General features: G+C 44.6%; 1 protein-coding gene across 1 annotated transcript; it reads right to left on the bottom strand.

Moving 5' to 3' along the window:
- Positions 1-14,283: 14,283 nt before the first annotated feature.
- Positions 14,284-16,678, bottom strand: SLPI (secretory leukocyte peptidase inhibitor). The gene is made up of 4 exons (XM_032350549.1): positions 16,549-16,678; positions 15,721-15,882; positions 15,079-15,228; positions 14,284-14,491 (listed from the first exon to the last, which is right to left on the bottom strand). Exons 1-3 carry the CDS (start codon positions 16,628-16,630, stop codon positions 15,080-15,082), a joined length of 393 nt encoding a protein of 130 aa, XP_032206440.1. The 5' UTR covers positions 16,631-16,678; the 3' UTR covers positions 14,284-14,491; position 15,079.
- Between the last annotated feature and the right edge of the window lie 3,634 nt (positions 16,679-20,312).

The raw sequence follows: 20,312 nt of genomic DNA, 5'->3' as shown, positions 1-20,312 counted from the left end.
TCAGGCAAAGTGAACCAGTAAGCTGATTTCTGGGGTAATCACTTGTTTGCTTTTAGTTCTACGTTTAACTTTATGTAAATGTTTTCAAGGCAGTTGTATGCTTTCACTCATCATTATGCTGTGAAGTTCATTCAGGTTGTTGAGCGTAGCTGTGTACTGTCCATTTACATTTACAACCAATTGCAGGAATACACCACACTTTTTCCAACATTCTAGAGCATACTGATGGACAACCGGGTTGTTTGCAGATTTGGACTATTTTGGATGACGCTATTATGAACATTTCCATACCTGTCTCTTGCTCACATGTAAATGCATTTTTATTGGGGTTTGTTGCATCGGAAATGATGAGCTTTCTCAAATATATGAGATCACAACCAGTTGCTTTCCGAAGAATTGCCCCAGCTCAGTCTCTCACCAGCAGTGGGTGGGTCTTCCCGTTGTTCCGCATCCTTGTAAAAAACAACTCAGTGTTACCAAACAATTCAGTGTTGGCCGATTTGGTGGATACATAGCAGTGTCTCATTTTGGGTTCTAATTTGCATTTCCCTGAGCAGTAAATAAGGCTGCAGGCTTCCAGGATGTTTATTGGACGTTTGCGTTTCATTTTTGTGCGTGAGGAGGCCATTTGTGTATTTGGTAGATCTTTTTACTAGACCAATCATTCTTGACATTTATTTATAGGAATTCTTTCTACATATTCTGTTTGCAAATATCTTCCCCAACCTGTGGTTTGCCTTTTCGTTTTTTTACAGTATCTTTTGTCAAACAGAAAATTTAATTTATTGTAGTTAAGCTTATCTTTTCTATAAGTAGTATTTTTCTGTTCTTTTTAAATAATTTTTTTCTAAAGGGGAGCCTTCTTACACTGTTGGTGGAAATGCAAACCGGTGCAGTTACTCTGGAAAACAGAGTGGAGATTCCTCAAAAATTTAAAAATAGAACTACCCTATCTCCCAGCAATTGCACTGCTAGGTATTTAGCCAAAGGATACAAAAATACAGATTTGAAGGGACACATACACCCTGATGTGTATGGCAGCATTATCAACAATAACCAAACTATGGAGAGAGCCCAAATGTCCATTGGCTGATGAATGGATAAAGAAGAGGTGGTGTATAGATACAATGAAATGTTACTCAGTCATCAAAAGAATGAAATCTTGCCATTTGCACAATGTGGATGAAACTAGAGTGTATTGTGCTAAGCAAAATAAGTCAGAGAAAGATAAATACCATATAATGTCACTCCCATGTGGAATTTAGGAAACAAAACAGAGGAACAGGGGAAGGGGGGAAAAAGAGAGAGAGGGGGAAGCAAACCCTTAAAGACTCTCAATGACGGAGAACAAACTGAGGGTTGATGGAGGGCAGTGGGTGTGGGATGGGCTGGATGGGTGACTTGCTGTAATTAGAACTGGGTATTACCTGTAAGTAATGCATCACCAAATTCTACACCTGAAGCCAATTTTACCGTATATGTTAGTTACCTAGAATTTAAGTAGAAACTTGAAATTTAAAAAAATCTTTCTCTAGACTGAAGTCATGAGACTATTATCCTCTGCTACATTCTAAAATCTTTATGGTTTTGCTTTTTATATTAAGTCTACAACCAGTTAGAACTGATTTTGCACAAGATGAGGACTAGTGATCAGCTTTCTCTTCTTTTTCTTTTTTTCAAAAATACAGATATGGGGCACCTGGTGGCTCCATCAGCTAAGCATCTGACTCTTGATCTCAGCTCAGGTCTTGATCTCAGGGTCATGAGTTCAAGCCCTGAGTTGGATTCCATTCTGGGTGTGGAGCCTACTTAAAAAAAAAAATAAAAATTTAAATACGGAATATGGATATTTGTCCCAGTGGCATATATTGAAAAGTCTCTCTTTTCCCCTACTGGTTTGCAAAATAACCTGTGACATAAATCGACTTCCTGCATATATATAGGGCACTATTTGGGGGCTGTTTATCCTATTCTGTTTTTGCTGTTTTCCAACGTATTGACTCTCAGTTGCAAATCCATCCTTTATTGTTGGCTTGGAACATGAGAACGTATCTCCCTTGCCAGCTGGTGCACGGTTCATCTTTGTCAGTATCGGGTGCAGGACAGGCATTGGAGGAAGAAAGATCTTCTCTTCTGCTACAGATGTGTTTTCCTTTTTCTTGCTTCTACACTGCTGCCTGGTGTGTGTGTGTGTGTGTGTGTGTGTGTGTGTGTGTGTGTGTGTGTGGTGTTACTGGACAGAGAACCGATTCTGAACTCAGGTTCAGCTGCCTGCGACTCAAAAATCAATACTTGAGAGATGAGTGATAGTGAGAAAGGAAAGGTTGCTTTATTCAGGAAACTGGCAACCTGGGTAGATGGTGGACTAACATCTCAAAGACCATATTCCCTATCCAGGGGAAGCTGGAGGGTTGTAAAGGGCAAGGTGTGGAAAGGGAGGAAAAGCAGGTGCCCAGCGGATTGTCCTATGTTGATGTGACCTTGAACAGACTTGCTGGCATTGGCGGCAGCCGCTTTTGAGTATGGTCAGGCCTTATCTTCTGGGAAAGTCTGGTCCTTCACTCCTCAAGGCCAGTGGTCTGCAAATCTCAAGGAAAGTTAGTTTTGCTACAGACCGAGGGATTTAGCTGAAGCAGCAGACGCGTGATAAACTTGAAGCAAGTAAACTCTTCAGACCCCTTGGAGTGCTGTTACAGCACTGCCCGTGGAGTTCCTCCAGCAGGTGCATTCAGTGGAACCCCACACAGGCAGCTGCTAGAAGACTTCCTAGGATAACCCTGCAGACTTCCTAAGCATGAGTCCTGCAGGTGCCTGAGCTTGCTTCCTGGTGACTTGCTGGTTACTGCTTCCCAGTTTAGTCTAAGAACACCCCCAGCAGGCAGCTTCTCAAAGCATTTCTCCAGCTCGCCAGCAAGGGTCTGCCCAGGACTGTGCACCAGCTCTGGTCTGGGACAACCCAGCCAACCTGTCTGCCAACCACACCCTCTCCAGTGAGTCTGAATCCTAACCTTGGAGAGGAGTCACTCTCCCGAAAATGTGTTCCTTCCTTGACTACCCTTCCTTAGCTCTAGGGTTTTCTTTAGCCTACTCTTTCTTTCCCTTTTAGTTAATTCCCTGTAACTATTAATAATAGTCATATTCACTGTGTCCTGTTTACATCACTGTGTTCTTTCCATCTTCTCACTGGATGCTAATATACCATTGGTCTGAGTCCAATCATGGCCAATATCACAATATTTTACTTACTCTAACTTAATAAAAATCTTAATAGCTTGTAGAGTAAGTATTTCTGCCTTATTCTTATATTCTTCTTCAAGGATATATCTTTGCTATTCTTGTCCCTTGGCTTTTCCAAGTGAACTTTTTAAAAAGCTTTTACTTATTTATTTGACAGAGAGAGAGATCACAAGTAGGCAGTGAGGCAGGCAGGGAGAGAAAGGGGGAAGCAGGCTCCCTGATGAGCAGAGAGCTTGATACGGGACTCGATCCCAGGACCCTGGGATCATGAACTGAACCTAAGGCAAAGGCTTTAACCCACTGAGGCACCCAGGTGCCCCCTCAAATGAATTTTTAAAACAGCTTCTGCAAGATGTGTACACCGGCACGCAAACAAGTCAACAAACTGTTGGGATTTGGATTGGGATTGCATTGACTCTACAAATAAATGTGGGGAGAAAGTACAACTTTACATTATTAGAGTTTCCAATCTATGAATATAGTATAGCTCTCTTTCTACTTACTTAGATCTTCTTTAATTTTCTACATAAAGATCATGAACTTCTTAGTTTTATTCTCTATTCATTTGAGTTTTTTTCTGTTACTGTAAGAAGTTTCATCTTCAATTTTTTCTTGCTGGAATATAGAAATATAAGGAATTTTTTCAACACTTGATTTTTTTAAAATACTGATTTTGTACTCAGGGACCTTAATAAACTTCCCAGTTAATTTTAATAATTTGTCTATAGGTATTTTGGGGGTTTTTTTCATTATCATTTTGGATATGACAGCTTTATTTCTTTTTCCTTCCCAGTTCTTATAACTCTAGTTTTGTTTACTTGTCCTAATGTACTGGTTGAACTTGGGACACAGTGTTGAAAGAATTGGTGATAACAGGAAACTGTTGTGTTCTTGCTTTCAAAAAAAAGAAAACCAACTCTTCAACATTTTGCCTTTAAGTATGATGGCTGTCAGGTTTCTAACAGATACCTTTTATCAGCTTAAGTTTCCATCTGTTCCTGGTTTGTTAAGAGGTTTTTTTTTTTTTTTTCCTTTTAGATTGATTTATTTACCTTTGAGAGAGAGAGGGAGGCAGAATGCTAGTGGGGGGAGGGGCAGAAGGAAAGAGAATCTTCAAACTGACTCCCTGATGAGCAGAGGCTGATCTGGGGCTTGCTAGATCCTACCACCCATAAGGTTGTGACCTGAGTGGAAACCAAGAGTGGGACATTTAACCGACTGGGCCACCCAGGCACCTCTGGTTTGCTAAGAGTTTTGAGTTGGATGGCCACTGAATTATTTTATTATTTTTTCAGTGTTCCAAGATTCATTGTTTATGCACCACACCCAGTGCTCCATGCAGTCCATGCCCTCATTAATACCCACCACCAGGCTCACCTAATCCCCCACTGCCCTCCCCTCCAAAACCCTCAGTTTGTTTCTCAGAGTCCACAGTCTCTCAAGGTTCATCTCCCCCTCCGATTTCCCCCAATTCATTTTTCCTTTCCTTCTCCTAATGTCCTCTGTGTTATTCCTTATGCTCCACAAGTAAGTGAAACCAGATGATAATTGACTCTCTCTGCTTGATTTATTTCACTCAGCATAATCTCCTCCAGTCCTGTCCATGTTGATACAAAAGTTGGGTATTCATCCTTTCTGATGGAGGCACAATACTCCATTGTGTATATGGACCACATCTTCTTTATCCATTTGTCTGTTGAAGGGCATCTTGGCTCTTTCCACAGTTTGGCGACTGGGCCACTGCATTTTTATTAAGGGCATTTCCTGCAACTATTGAGATGATCGCATGATTTCCTCCTCTATTATGTTAGAGTGAAAATTTATAGTGATTGCTTTTCTAATGCAAAAACCACCTTCTATCTCTTGGATAAACACAGCTTGATCATTATCGTTTTTTGTAGATTGTTTCATTCTGTTTGCTAATGTCTTAAGATCTTTTTTTTCCGTGTTCATGAGTGGAAGTGGCCTGGACTTTCCGTTTCATAATGTTCTTGCTGCACGTTGGTACTAAGGTCACGCTAGCCTCATTAAATGAGTTGAGAAGTGTAGCTTTTCCTTTGACTTTTCTGTAAGTTTTTGTAAGAATTAACATTATTTCTTCCTTTAATACTTGGTGAAACTTGCCAGCACAGCTGGGTCCAAATTTTTCTTTATCACAAATTTAATGTCTTTAATATCTATGGTAATATTCATGTTCCTCTTTTGTGTTGTGTTTGTTTGGGTAAGTTGAGTTTTTCTAATGAGAAAGTAAAAGTAACTCAGAAGTAAAAATCTGCTTAGCCATTCATCAGGCTGGAAGCAGCGACAGAGAGAAATCTCGCTGCAGAGTTAACAAAGGCTGTTTCTCCCTATGACATCCTATAGCTACCATGTGCCATGAAGGACCCACTCTTTGAACAATTGTTTTCTTTTATTTTTTTTTACACTTTTTAAAAATGTATTTATTTGTTTTTATTAACATAAAAGACAATCATTTTCTTTCTTTTCTTTCTTTCTTTTTTTTGTTTTTTTTAAGACAATCCTTTCTGGGCACCTGGGTGGCTCAGTGGGTCGAGCCTCTCTCTGCCTTCAGCTCAGCTCGTGATCTCAGGGTCCTGGAATCGAGACCCGCATCCGGCTCTCTGCTCAGCAGGGAGCCCGCTTCCCTCTCTCTCTGCCTGCCTCTCTGCCTACTTGTGATCTCTCTCTCTCTGTCAAATAAATAAATAAAAATCTTAAAAAAAAAAAATAAAGACAATCATTTTCTTAGTCCCCAGGAAAACATGTGTTCTAAAAACCACAGACTATCGGAAACTATACCTGAAATTGTTTCTGTAAGAGTAAAACATCCCTTTCTTACCTGAGGGATCTAAGTTACTTTGACATTAGAGAGGCAGCCTTGATTTCCAATCCAGTCTGGGTACAGAGCTTCAGATAAGGGATTTCTTGTTTCCTTGGAAATGACTACGTTAAGATAAATGTGAAATGTGCTAAGAAATCCCTTATTCAGTTGAATTTTGCCCAATCCTTACCTTCCGTTCAATCGTACGATAGCTCCATCTTCTCCTTTGCTGAGAAGCTGTGCTGTCCCTCAGTACCTGGTCCCCTAATTGAAAAGAACCTGCCTTTATGAGGACTTGAGTTTGCCCTTGCCCATCTTGGGCTGGTTGTGTGAAGTACTAGGAATTTTTCCATTTCATCTCAATTTTTAAATTATCGACATGACACTATTCATTTGCCTTATGTGCCATCTCTGGTATCTGTAGTGATCTCCACTTTTTATTTCTGATAATGATTACTTACCTTTTCTTTTTTTTTTTTTTTTAAGATTTTATGTATTTATTGACAGACAGAGATCACAAGTAGGCAAAGAGGCAGGCAGAGAGAGAGGAGGAAGAAGGCTCCCTGCTGAGCAGAGAGCCCGATGCCGGGCTCGATCCCAGGACCCTGAGACCATGACCTGAGCTGAAAGCAGAGGCTTTAACCCACTGAGCCACCCAGGCACCCCTGATTACTTACCTTTTCTATTATTTATTCAACTGGTGTTGCAAGAGGTTAATTTATTATGAGAACCTTTTTAAAGAACCAACTTCTGGGGTGCCTGGGTGGCTTAGTCAGTTAAGCATCTGACTTTGGCTCAGGTCATGACTCAGGCTCTGGGGATCAAACCCTGCTTGGAACACCATGGCTAGCCCTGTGACCGGAGGCGTCTGTCTCTCTCTCTGCCCCTCCACCCACTAGGACTTTCTCTCTCTCTCTCTCTCTTTTCCTCTCTCTCGCACATGCTCTCTCTCTCTCTCTCTCTCTCAAATAAATAAAATCTTAAAAAAAATAGAGAACCAACTTCTGGCTCAGATTCTCTCTCAATTGATCTTCCTTGTTCTTTATTTCATTGTTTTCTGCTCTTCATCATTTCTTACCTTATGTTTTATGGTATCTTCTGTTGTTATTTTTGGAAATGCTTGAGTTGGCTGCTTTGCTATCTGAATTTTACCTTTTCTTCTTTATTAATCTATGCATGTAAGATGATCCATTTCCATTTAATTTCTGCTTAGGTGCATCCCACTGGCCTTGATACCAAGTTTCATCATCATCATTTAGTTCTAAATATTTTCTCAATTTCATTTTCATTTCTTCTTTGACCCACAGGTTGTGTTGACTGCATTTTTTTAAAGATTTTTAAATTTATTTATTTGACACAGAGAGAGAGATCACAAGTAGGCAGAGAGGCAGGTAGAGAGAGAGGAGGAAGCAGGCTCCCTGCTGAGCAGAGAGCCCGATGCTGGACTCGATCCCAGGACCCTGGAAATACGACCTGAGCCAAAGGCAGAGACTCAACCCACTGAGCCACCCAGGCGCCCCTGTTGAGTGCATTTTAAAAATTTCCGAGATAGCCTTCTGGCTATCTTTTTGTTGTTTATTTCTATACAATTGTGTTTTCATCAGAGAACGTATCCCAAATGACTTCCATTCACAAAAATCTGAGTGACTGAATAAAATTAGTTTGCGGACAGCCAGGCTATTTCCAAAATGGCTGCACGATCCATGTCCCCACACGTCATGCATAACCATCTCTATTGCCCCACGTTCTCACCAAACCGTGGTAGCATGTAACTTTCTAATGTTTGTCAGTACCTACATCCAACAGATGTATGGGACATCTCTGGACAAGTCCTTCTTGTGAGGTCAGACCCATGTAACTTTCAGCTGCCAACAGTCCGAGCCGATGATGAGAAGATGGAAGATTCATGCTTCCTGCTGACCATTTGCTGTGCACTTTCATTTGTTTTACCTCTGCTTTTAAGCATCTGATAACACCTGCTTGGGGTCCACACCTTGTGGCATCTGGGCGGTCGCTTCACTTACTACTCCCCAGATCCACTGTGGATCTCCCACCACCATCCCCGTGGAGGACTAGCCCAGGTGGGAGACTTGCCCCACAGAGGCAGGGGGGGAACATCACAGTCTTCTGGCTACGGATGTCCTGAAAGAGCTGGTCATTTGGCTGAGCAGAAACCTCGATGATCAGGTAGCCACCTTTTCTGACAGCTGCTAGAGTCTCTGAGAGCAGGCGACTTGGAATTCAGAAAATTCACCATGAAAGGGGAATATAGAGTTGGAAGGAACATGGGGATGAGAAAATCCGTGACAAAGAAACCTGGAGAAGGGATATATAGATAGACCTCTCTGAATGGGCAAAAAAAAAAAAAAGTGAAGATATTTGTGTCCTATGTGAATGCTCACCAGAGGGTGACCTCAGCAGGAGGATTGTCACATCAAGCGAATAGCATGATCTGTTCTGTGGATATTAATCAGTTTCTTTGCTGAGTTACCCTTGCCATAGCCCTGTGGGCTCATGCACAAAGTGGCCGCAGGGCAGGGATGGAGGTTAAGCACGGACTCAGTAGGTGGGACTCCACTCACCAAGGTCAACCCGGCTATGGCCACTGCTGGGTGCCCGGTTGGCCAGCCGCAGAGACCAACACTGATCCCCGATTCAGAGCCATTTACCGGTGTCATCAATCCATTGCATGATGGCAAGATGATGACATTGGACCACTTTCATCATGTGAAGAGCAGGATTTTGTTGTTACTGGAATAGGTACTTTGGATATGGATTTGATTGGCCTGCATGTGATGCTTCTGCGCAAACTACCACCTGCATACTAACAGGGTGCCTTCTCCACCATCATGGTACTCCACACAACATTGCTTCTGATCAAGGAGCTCGCTTCATAGCAAAAGAAGTGTTGCCATGGACACGATGGGCTCATGGAATTCCCTGGTCTTACCATGTGTCCCACCCGGAAGCTGCTGGCTTAGTAGAACAGCGGAACGGCCTTTTGAAGACTCAGTTACAGCGTCCGCTAGGTGGCAGCACTTTGCAGGGCTGGGACAGGGTTACCCAAAAGGCTGTATATAGGCTCTCAGTCAATTCCTAATATATAATGTTGCTTCTCCCCCTAACCAGGATGCATGGGTTCAGGAATTGAGAGGTAGAAATGGGAGTGGTACTACTCACGATGACCCCGAGTCACCCATTAGCAAAATTTTTGCTTCCTGTTCCCATGATTCTGTGCACTCTTGGCAATTAACACTGTTGGCACAGTGTTAATTCCAGAGGGAGAAACGTTTCCAAGAGGAGACCTAACAATGATTCCATTGAACTGGAAGTTACGACTGCCACCTGGCCACTTCGGGCTCCTCGTGCTTCTAAATCAACAAAGAAGGGAGGCAAGGATGACCGATCTTGACTTCTAAGGGGAAATTCGAGAACTCTACCACAAGGGAAGTAAGGAAGAGTTTTTCTGGAATACGTAGATCACTTAGGACACTTCTTAGTATTGCCTTGTTGTGTAAGTAAGGTCATTAGAAAAGTGCAACAACCCAATCCAAGCAACGCTGCTAATGGCCCAGGCCCTTCAGGAATGAAGGTTTGGGTCCCCCTATCAGGTGATGGAGAACTACAGTCCGTTGAGGCGCTGGTGGAAGGCAAAGGAATATACAGTGGGTGGTAGAAGAGGGTAATTATAAATATCAGCTACAACCACATGACCAGTTACAGAAATGAGGACTAGAATTATTATGACATTTCCTCCTTATGTTGCTCTGAATACATGCATGTGTGTGTTCTTTCTTCCGTCTCTCTTATTGCCTTATTATGCAACAGAAGCTGTAGAGACTTTATATCATAGTATTTGTTCATTTTACATTATAGTTACTGGATATCAAGGAGGAGATCAAACATTACTCAAGAACTTTACCTCCTCTCTTGGAAAGAGTTAGTGTGGTTTGGGTTGTAAAAATTATAACTGTCACTTTGGGCAGAATTATGACCTTGCTATTGTCTTTCTTTGGAACGTAAATATGGTTTAAGGAGATTCAAATGGCTGTCAGGTTGACATGGGCTGGGCCTGGAGTGGGTACTTTCTGTATCAACCGGACAGGCCACAGAATGCCCACGTTAAACATTTATCTCTGGGTGTGTCTGTGAGGAAGTTTCCAGATGAGATTAGCACTTGAGTCTTTGGACTCTCAGTCGAGTGGAATCCCCTCCCCAGGGTGAGGAGTCCTCATCCAAAGCACTGATGGCCTAAATGGAACAAAAGTTGGGGGAAGAAGAAGCCCCCACCTTTTTTCCTGCTTCATTGTTTGAGCTGGAACGTCTTACCTCATTTTCTCCTGTCCGCGGATTGGAATTTACGCCATCAGCTTCCCTGGTTCTTAAGCCTTGAGACGGGAACTGTATTATGCCACAGACTTTTCTGAGTCTCCAGTTCACAGACAGAAGAGTATGGGACTTAGTCTCCATAATGGCGCAAGCCAATTCCTCATCATAAAGGAATGAAAGAAAAGAAAGAGAGAGAGGGGGAGAGAAGAGAGAAAGGAAGGAAAGCAGGCAGGCAGGCGGAAGAAAAGAAAGAAAGAGAGAGAGTCAGGAGAACCATATGTTAACAATTACCATTAAACTCAGTAAAAGTTGTTACTGTGAACTTTAAAAAAAAAAGTCAATTTCAGTATTAGTTTGAGTTTTGCCTTTAATGATTATAAAAATTCCTCCTTATTGGGGCATCTGGGTGGTTCAGTTGGTTTAGCGTCTGACTTCAGCTCAGGTCATGATCTCAGGGGCCGGGGATCAAGCCCCACTTTGAGCTCCCTGCTGACAGGCGAGTCTGCTTCTCCCTCTCCCTCTGCCCCTCCCCACCCCTCATGCTCTTTGTCTCTGTCTCAAATAAATAAAATCTTTAAAAAAAAATTCCTCCTTGTTATATGACAAATTTCCCTAAATGCACAGATTCCTTTCAGACATTCTGTTCTGTTCCATTAGACTATTTGTTTATTTTTGTACCAACATCATATTCCATTAATTATCATAATTAATATAGTAAAAAAAAAACTTCGATACCTGATCTGGATAACTCTTATTATTGTACTTTTAAAAAATGTTCTTGGTTCTTCTGCAAACTTTCTATTAATATAATAATTAAAGGAACACTTTTTCAAGTTGTTTTTGAAAAATCATGTTGGGGGTTTTATTATGGTTACATTGAATTTATAAACGGTTTTTTTAATGAGCTGTAATCTTGGCCTTATTGAGTCTTCTCAAACATAAACATTGTCTCTCTGTTTATTCAGTTCTTATTTTAGACCTTCAGCAAATTTCTTCTTTAATCCACAAAGGTCTGGCATAATATTTAGGGTTCCTTCCTGGGTGTATTGTAGGATTTGTTTCTCTGATTATCTCTACCTTCTATTATTTCTGATTCATTATGAATAATGTGTAGAAATGCTGTAAAATTGTGTAGACCCAGCAACTCTGATGAAACTTAACTTCATCAACTTTATTGAACGTGTTCACTTGTTATATAGGAAATGATACTATCTGCAAATAATGACAATTTGGTATCTTTCTTTCCACTCTTATGCACCTTATCCCCTGATCTCATTTCGCTGTCTCATACACCCTTGAAAAAAAAGCAGTGATTCTTAGTCTATTTCTGACTTCAGTGATCATATCTCTGACAATTCAACTTGATGTAGGTTTTGCTATAGTTTCAGGTAGATTTTCTGTTGTTGTTGTTTTTTAAATTAATTTCTATCCTTTGGTTTCTATCCTTAATTTTAATAAAGAATTCGTGTTGGGAGCACCTGGGGGGCTCAGGCGGTTAAGGGTCTACCTTTGGCTCAGATCGTGATCCCAGGGTCCTGAGATCAAGCCATCTGGAGTAGGGCTCCTTGCTCGGCGGGGAGCCTGCTTCTTCCTCTCTGTCTGCCCTTCCCTTGCTCGTGTTCTCTCTGTCTCAAAAAGATACATTAAATCTTTAAAAAGTTTCACGCTGACCTTCTATGAAAGCTCATTAAGGCTTCATGAATTCTACTTTTAACATTTTACTTAGGGTGTCGTCAGCTTTGTTCCGAGACGACGACTTCACCTTACAGCGATCTTTTCCCGTCCTGTCCGTTATTTGGTGCCAGTGGCAGACTTTGCTGGCCTCACTGTAACAGGTGTCAGGGGCTGCATACAAATTGCCCCCAAACTTAGCGCCTTACAATCATGAACATCATCTCCCAGCTCGAGGGTCAAGAAGCCAAGTAGTAGCTTCCCTGGATGGTTCTGCGTCGCGGTCTGTCACCAGGTTATAATCAAGCTGTGTGCGGGGACTGCGGTCCTTTCAAGACTAGGCTGGGCCTGGAATTCTGCCTCCAAAGTCCTTCCCCTGTTTGTTGGTGGGGTTCAGTTCCTCACAGGCTGTTGGCGAACCCGTAATCTCCTCACCCGACGGGCCACTCTGCAGATGGCTGAGGGTCCTCCTGACACGGCAGCTGAGTTCTGCCAGAGCAGGTGATCCGAGAGAGGGCCGGGATCCCCAGGGGGAGGGGCCATCCTTGACCCTTCTCATCTCATCAGGACATAGCTACCTGTCACTCTGCGATAGCTTCTTGGTCCCGTAGACCCACTGTGCAAAACCGCCGGAGGGGCCACACAAGGGCGGGGATCCCAAAAGGTGAGGGTCACCGGGAGGCAGCTCAGAGGATGGCTACCCTATCACCAAATAAATAAAATGCGCTCCCTCTTTTCCCTCTTCCCTCAAACGGTTAATTTAATCCATCCTGGTGCTGCTCTTGGAACATGGTTGAATGTAGTGTGTGGAATGTTTTCTTTAGATCAGTGATATTTTCCAGGAAGGGACTGAATGACGGTTGTGTTTTGTCCTTTTTCTGTGCCACTATCCAATCAAGTTCTCTGCTTCCTTGGGAGTCCAAAGAGCAGAGAGAAACGGGGAGCCCGGTTCCCTGCTTGCTCTGGGCTCTGGGAGCCCAGCTCGTACTACTCTGTCTGCCCCATTGACTCAAGACCAGCATCACCCTCGTGTGGTTACTGGCCAGCAGCATGTCATGATGCAACCCACCCCTGCAATCCCCTCATTGTGGGGAAGGGCAGCCGCGTGCATGCACCCGCCCGTCCCCCCCCCCCCCCCCCCCCGCCGCCACTCAGCCGCCTAAGATTGGCCTTGGACCTGGAATACTTCCTTACCAAGAGATGAAGAGCTCACAGGCCTGTGTGGGAGTATCTTTCCCCCCTTCAAGCTTCGCTGTATGTTCCTCTGTTCTGTGCAGATGTGTGTGCCCAGTGGCATCTGAGCAACCCCATTGCTTGTGCTCTGTTCTCCTCGAGGTGGGAATGGGACCCCCTACTGTGGCCTGAGAGGGATGTGATTGTGGTGGGGGGTTGGCAAATTGCCCTGCATTAGCTCCTGGGAGAGACTTGCGGGCCATGGGAAATGGAGGCCCAAGGTAGAAGATGATCTTTCTGGGTTTTTTTCTAGGTAATAAAGCATTGTTTTGGGGTGCCTGGGTGGCTCAGTGGGTTAAAGCGTCTGCCTTCAGCTCAGGTCATGATCTCAGGGTCCTGGGATCAAACCCCGCATCAGGTTCTCTGCTCAGCAGGGAGCCTGTTTCCCTTCCTCTCTCTCTGCCTGCTTCTCTGCCTACTTGTGATCTCTGTCTGTCAAATAAATACATAAAATCTTAAAAAAGAATAAAGCATTGTTTTACCCAGTGCTTGACTGCACTGCGCTTTCCCTGGGGACCCCGATACCAAGATGCCATGGGCAGACGTGTTTGGAGTCCTCTTTCAGGACTGATCATCAGTGCATGTGGTTCAGCTCAACACCTACTTTAAGACAGAAGAAATCGTGTCTTGGGAGAGAGAAGAGAAGTAAGAAGCTCCAAATCCCCACGGAAGGGCCAGTATCCAACATTTTTCAAGCCTGCTGGGCCTAGCAACATTGCTACTCATTTCGTACACACTGTATATATATCCCAGTGCTCCAAACACGGGGCCACTTTGCAGGTTAAGAAATGAAGATGTGTGAGATAGAGCCATTTGTCCAAAAATGCAGGGTCTGTATGTTCAGACTCATGATGGAGATTCATGTCTGTCCGGCCCCGAAGCCTCTTCCTCCTACTCTGTATCTATAGGAGGGGGGCCATAGCCACACATTCCCTCATTACCTCCCACCCAATTCACAGCACCAGCAAACCACAGAAGCAGATGGACAAAAAGAAATGTGCACATTAATTTATTCACTAATCAACAGGCACTCCCTGAAAGCCTACTGTGTGTCAAGCCTTTCCCCAGTGGAGATACTGTGGTAGAACTAAGTCTTGACCATGGAGGGCTGCCCCATTTCTCCAAGACCGGGAGCAGAAGGCAGAATTCCCAGACAACAGAGTAGGAATCCAGAGACTCTTCTAAATGGCAGGAATCAGGCTACAAGAGAAAATCAGGTCAGGGCTTCAATACAGGAACCAGCCAAATTATCTCCCCATTTTTTCCCCCAAGAAATCCCCCAACACAGAGAAAATAGCAAGATAGTGATTTAGTCGAAAAAGTCTTGGTATCAGGAGACTGAGTTCAAGTCTCAATTTTACTGTAGCACTCTAAACTCAGAGCATTGCGCTAGATTATCCTCGAAATCCATGGCTCCTATGGGTTTTGACCCAAGACAACATGCTGGAGATGGTCTTAATAAGACATACTTAGTGCACATGGTGCTTTACAAAGCACTTTAAATTTCATCATGTCCATTTTATAGGTAAGGAAACTGAGATTCAGAGAGCCATATGCTCAGGGCCCTCACCCAGAGAGGTTGGAATAAAACCAAAGCCATGAGTGATCCTACAGAAATCCTGGCCCTGGGGCCTGGGGAAAAGTGCCCTTGAACCACAAGGGGGCCAGGCAGAGGCTGTTTTGGGAAAGGGATCAGGAGTCCCCCTGCTCAAATGCCACAGCTGCCAGAGGCTTGGGACAGAGAGGACTGGTCGGTGGGAAAAGGGTGCACCCAGGCCCCTCCTTACCTTACACAGGGGACACGCAGACTTTCCCGCACATGCCCCTACAACACTTGAAGTCACTCACACACTGGTGGTCTGTCTCACAGTGGTTGGGGGGGTTGAGCATCAGACACTGGCCAGTGACCACAGGACACCTGCCAGGCTTCACCCTAACTGGCAAGAGCAGAGTCACAGGTCAAAGACTTTGTGCCTTCTGTACCACCCCTACTTTCTGGACCCAGCCCCAGCCCCAGCCCAGCCCACCCACCATCATCTTTTCTCTATCCCCATGGCCATGTCTTCCTTCCCAAGGCCTCTGTATCCGCTCAAGGCAGGATCCAGGTCTTCTCTCACATTAGGCACCCCTTCCACACAGATGATCGGTTGTCTAGTCCTGACTGGACAGATGGCTGCCATCTGCCTGCTTATCTGAATGGCCAGGTGACTACTGCCCAAAAAACTGACCTCCGGACACACTGGCTGCTTCACCAACCTGGTGAGTAAATTCCTGTCTGGGTCAGTGTGACTCTCTGGCCAGATGACAAACTTGACTAGACAATTCCTAGAAAGGAGGAGACCTGGCAGGGCCAGCACCCAGTCCTGTCCCCCCCCACGTGCTGCATTCTCAGGCTTGCTTCCTCCCCATCAGCCCTTCCCCCTCCTCACTCGGGTTGAAGATATTAATGGGGTCTTTGCATCTGAATCCGCAACTATCAGAGCAGCATATCTGCCTCTCTGGACACTGCCAGTCACTCTGGCATTCAGGTTCCTCATATCCAGAAAGGCACCGAGAAGATGGTATAAAAGGGCAGGCTCCAGCTTTCAACGCTGTTGAAGAGAATACCACACGTTAAGGAAGGAGCTGGGTGCTAAGTAGCCATCATGACTCCTGGAACAAAGCACCACTCCTCAGGGGAGACCCTCCCCCAGGTGACTGCCCAAAAAACCCAGGGGGAAATGCCTGTCTGACCTCCATAAAGAGTAGACGGGCTTGAGTAAACCACACACATGGGCAGATCCTGGAAAAGGGCAGAGGGCTCCCAGCCAAGGTTTCCTAACTCAGGGAAAACAAGGCTCCACAAATTCAAAGAGACAGTCCGGGAGTGAGGGAGATGGAGAGAGACAAACAAAGTAAACAGAGCCAACAGGACAGGACAGAGCTAGAGCCAGAGGCAGAGACACAGAGACGGAAGGATGGAAACAGAGAGACGAGGACAGACAGACGACGGCAGATTCACAGGGTGGAGAGAGAGAGAGCAGTAAGACCAGAGGGAGTGGGGCTTGGGCTGACCGGATTCTGGTAAAAGAGCACATCCCAATGCTCGGAAGCCCACACAGAGACCTTGGAGCCCAGATGGACATGAACCCAGCCTCAGGGAGGTCTCTTGAAACTAAGCTGAGAGATCAGAGCCTCTAGAAGGAGACACCCCCCTCCACCAGGAGCCCTCACTTCTGCCCTGCAACCAACATTGTGCCAGGGTGGCTTTAACTCACCTGTTCCAACACCTTCTGCAGGCCAAGGTGCCAGGGTTCCCAGGACAAGAAGCACGAGAGGGAAGAGGCTGTTGGACTGCATGATGAGAGGAGGTGTGGCCCTGAAGGTCAACACCAAACCTCATTATTTATACTTGCCACTAATGGGTGTGGCCCCAACAGAATTTCCTTGCCCCCTCCCAGCTGTGATTGCACACACAGGAAGCTGGTGAGACCAGCAATGCTAATATCAGGGAGACAGCGGCTCTTTCCTGTCCCAGGCAAGACTGGGAGGCTTGACAGTAACTGCCAGGGAAGAAGTGGAAGAGGCTGGCCTGGAAGATGTCACCAGGCTGATAAGGGGCCATCTCAGTAATGGGCTAGTATCCAAAAATCTATAAAGAACTTATCAAAGTCAGCACCCAAAAACCAAAAAATCCAGTCAAGAAATGGGCAGAAGATATGAACAGACATTTCTCCAAGGAAGACATCCAAATGGCCAACAGACACATGAAAAAGTGCTCAACATCACTTGGCATCAGGAAACACAAATCAAAGCCACAATGAGATACCACCTCACACCAGTCAGAATGGTTAAAATTAACAAGTCAGGAAACTACAGATGTTGGTGAGAATGCCGAGAAAGGGGAACCCTCCTACACTGTTGGTGGGAATGCAAGCTGATGCAGCCACTCTGGAAAATATGTGGAGGTTCCTCAGGAATAGAATTACCCTACAACCCAGCAATTGTAATACTAGGTATTTATTCAAAGGATACAAATATAGTGATCCGAAGGGGCACGTGCACCTCAATGTTTATAGCAGCAATGTCCACAAGAGCCAAACTATGGAAAGAGCCCAGATGTCCATTGACAGATGAATGGATAAAGAAGATGGGGTGTGTGTGTGTGTGAGAGAGAGAGAGAGAGTGTGTGTGTGTGTAATGGAATATTACTTGGCCATCAAAAAGAATGAAGTCTTACCATTTGCAACCATGTGGGTACAACTAGAGGGTTTTATGCTAAGTGAAAAAAGTCAGTCAGAGAAAGACAAATTATCAGATGATTTCACTTGTATGTGGAATTTAAGAAACAAAACAGATTAGCATAAGGGAATGGAAGGAAAAATAAGATGAAAATAGAGAAAGACAAACTGTAAGAGACTCTTAACTCTAGGAAACAAACAGAGTTGCTGGAGGGGAGGTGGGTGGGGAGATGGTGGGTGGGGAGATGGGGTAACTGGGTGACGGGCATTAAGGAGGGCTTGTGACGGAATGAGCACTGCGTGTTCTATGCAACTGTTGAATCACTAAATTCTACTTCTGAAACTAATGATACAGTATATGTTAATTAAGTTTAATTAAAATTTAAAAAAAAAAAAAAAGGAGACCATCTCATGTGTCCATGTGAACTGTGAATGTCGTGGAGGCCCCAAGCCCATTAGCCTGGTGGGAGGAGAGGGCAAGAAGAGGCCAGGTGCACAGCAGCTCTTTAGATGCAGAGCTGAAATCACAGATGTGAACTCTCTGCTAAGACCTTGTGCAAGGCCCCCCTAATTCTCACATTCCTGGACTCTCGGGGATTGTGAAACTCACTACTGATTGCTCAAGGCAATTTCCTTCTCAAAAGTTCAGATGACATATCGACATATCAGCCAACCAGCAGATAGTTATTTCCCTGAAACATTGACACCATCCTATCTGCAGCGCCTAGTCCATACCTGATGCATGGAAAGTGCTCACTAACCAACTGTCAAACAGGAGCGCCTGGCCAGCTTAGTTGGTGGAGCATGCGATTCCTGATCTCGGGGTTGTGAGTTCAAGCCCCAGGATGGGTGTAGAAGTTACTTTGAAAAAATTAAAAATTAAATTAAATTTTTAAAAAAACAGTTATCAAATAAAAAGGGGCAGAAGAAAGAAGAACTCTGCCCACAGCAAACCTCTTTGGAGCTCAGTTTTCCCAACTGCGTAATGGGAGGATACTAACAAATCAGCCCCTCTCAGAGAGTTGTGAGATTAAGGGTGTGGAAGAGCTGGAGAAAGGACTATTGAATTATATCCCTTACAACTGAAGAACATTGAAACAAATCAGAGAGAAAGGTGCAAAGAGCTCCCTGGCCACCAGAACCAACATGCATTTGCAGTGTGTAACTGGAGAGGTCAGACGGATGCTTCTTCCTACCCCAAAAATCCCCTATGGAACACCCGCATTTAAAAAAAAAAATTAATGTTAAGTTCATATGTGGCTTATTATAAAATAAGTTTACTCCGTGTGTTACCCCATCTGCGGAGTTGCTTCTAATGATCAAGAGAGCGACCACCAAGTGTCAGATTCAACCCACACTTGTCTAACTGCATAGTCCAAGCCCTTATATCGTGTGACTTCTAGATGCTTGGGATTTCCCCATTCATTCCTCAAAGTGAAGGTTTGTGGAAATTCAAATAGACGTGAAAGATTCTGGCGTTACCATGCACCAACGGCTTCAGAGGAACTGATTTGTAAAGTGTTCTCCAGCAGTCAACTGTCAGCAGATCTGGCTGGACAGAAGTCCCTCAATGGTTTACATTCTGGTGGGGAGAGGGAAGGAAGAAAATTAGCATGCGCTGGGTAACTAGTCAACACTAGGTGTCCACTCCTAGCTCGAGCCCAGTAGAGCAACTAAGAGAGAGATGGAGGGTCTGACTTCCACCCATGGTAATACCAATGTCAGCTCAGACATCCTGGCTTAGGTTCAGGATCTGGGCTCTCACTTCTGCCCACCCTGGGGGAGAATTTGATTCCTCTCACACGGGGATATGGGAGTGGGAGAAGCTGTCACACTTCTCACTCTCTGTTGCTTCCTCTCTTCCTCAATGCCACACTCAAGAGAGCGTCTGGAGTCTTCTAAGTATTTGTGTCTTGAACGGTGAAGGGGGAATGGTCCAGTTGGAATTCTCCATTTGTGATTGATCGTAAAAGCCAACTGTCTTCCGGTCAGAAAGGAGTCCTGTGATCCATTAGCAATGTCTGCCATGAGCGCCATAAAAGGAGGAAGACATTGTGTGATCATTTCTGTCCTTCATACAATTGGTTCTTTAAATCATAGACTGTTAAAATGAAAAGGGATCTCAGAGCTCCTCTAGACCGGGGATCAGCAACAGCAGCCCCCAGAGTAAATCCAGGCAGCTGCCTGTTTTTCTAAATAAAGTTTTATTGGAACACAGCCATATGTTCATTCATTTATGTATTTCTGTGGCTATTTCCCCACTACAAATGGCAGAGTTGAGTAGTTACAGCAGAGACCTACACTTCCTACAAAGCCTAAAATATCTACTCTCTGGTCCTTCACAGAAAACGTTTGCTGTGCCCTGATCTAGACCAAACCTCCAGGTTGCAACAAGGGTCCAAGGCCCTCAGAAGCAGGTACAAGCCCAGAGTTGCATAAGGACTTAATCACACAGCACCAGACCAAGATTTACTGAAGCCGGTTACTCCCTTGCTGATCCCCAGAACCTGTTTGGTGGCGAACACTTCCCCTCCTAGCCCGATCTCAGCCTGGCACTGATTCACTAAACCTGTGTCACACACCCTCTGTTGCCTTCTCCTAAATTCTACAGATTTGCTCGTTCATTAAATTCATTCACAGGAGAATTGTTTAACGCATTTTTACTGCAGACCAGGTGCTGTGCTAGGCTCTGAGGCCACAGTGAAGAAGACACACAGACTCCGTACTGCACGGTCACTAAGAACCTAAACAGAGTGGTGCCTGGGTGGCTCAGAGGGTTAAGCCTCTGCTTTCTCAGGGTC

The sequence above is a fragment of the Mustela erminea genome, chromosome 7 (assembly GCF_009829155.1).
Source record: "Mustela erminea isolate mMusErm1 chromosome 7, mMusErm1.Pri, whole genome shotgun sequence".
NCBI classification, from domain to species: domain Eukaryota; kingdom Metazoa; phylum Chordata; class Mammalia; order Carnivora; family Mustelidae; genus Mustela; species Mustela erminea.
The sequence above is the reverse complement of the archived record's forward strand: the minus strand, read 5'-3'. Positions and strand labels throughout refer to the sequence as shown.

What these genes read in the sequence shown, in the direction of transcription:
- SLPI (XM_032350549.1), bottom strand. Translation starts at nt 16,630, where the DNA reads ATGCAGTCCAACAGCCTCTTCCCTCTCGTGCTTCTTGTCCTGGGAACC. An exon ending in TGCAGAAGGTGTTGGAACAG is followed by an intron (nt 15,883 to 16,548) that starts GTGAGTTAAAGC and finishes TCTCTTCAACAG; the next exon opens with CGTTGAAAGCTGGAGCCTGC. An exon ending in CATTAATATCTTCAACCCGA is followed by an intron (nt 15,229 to 15,720) that starts GTGAGGAGGGGG and finishes TGCTCTTGCCAG; the next exon opens with TTAGGGTGAAGCCTGGCAGG.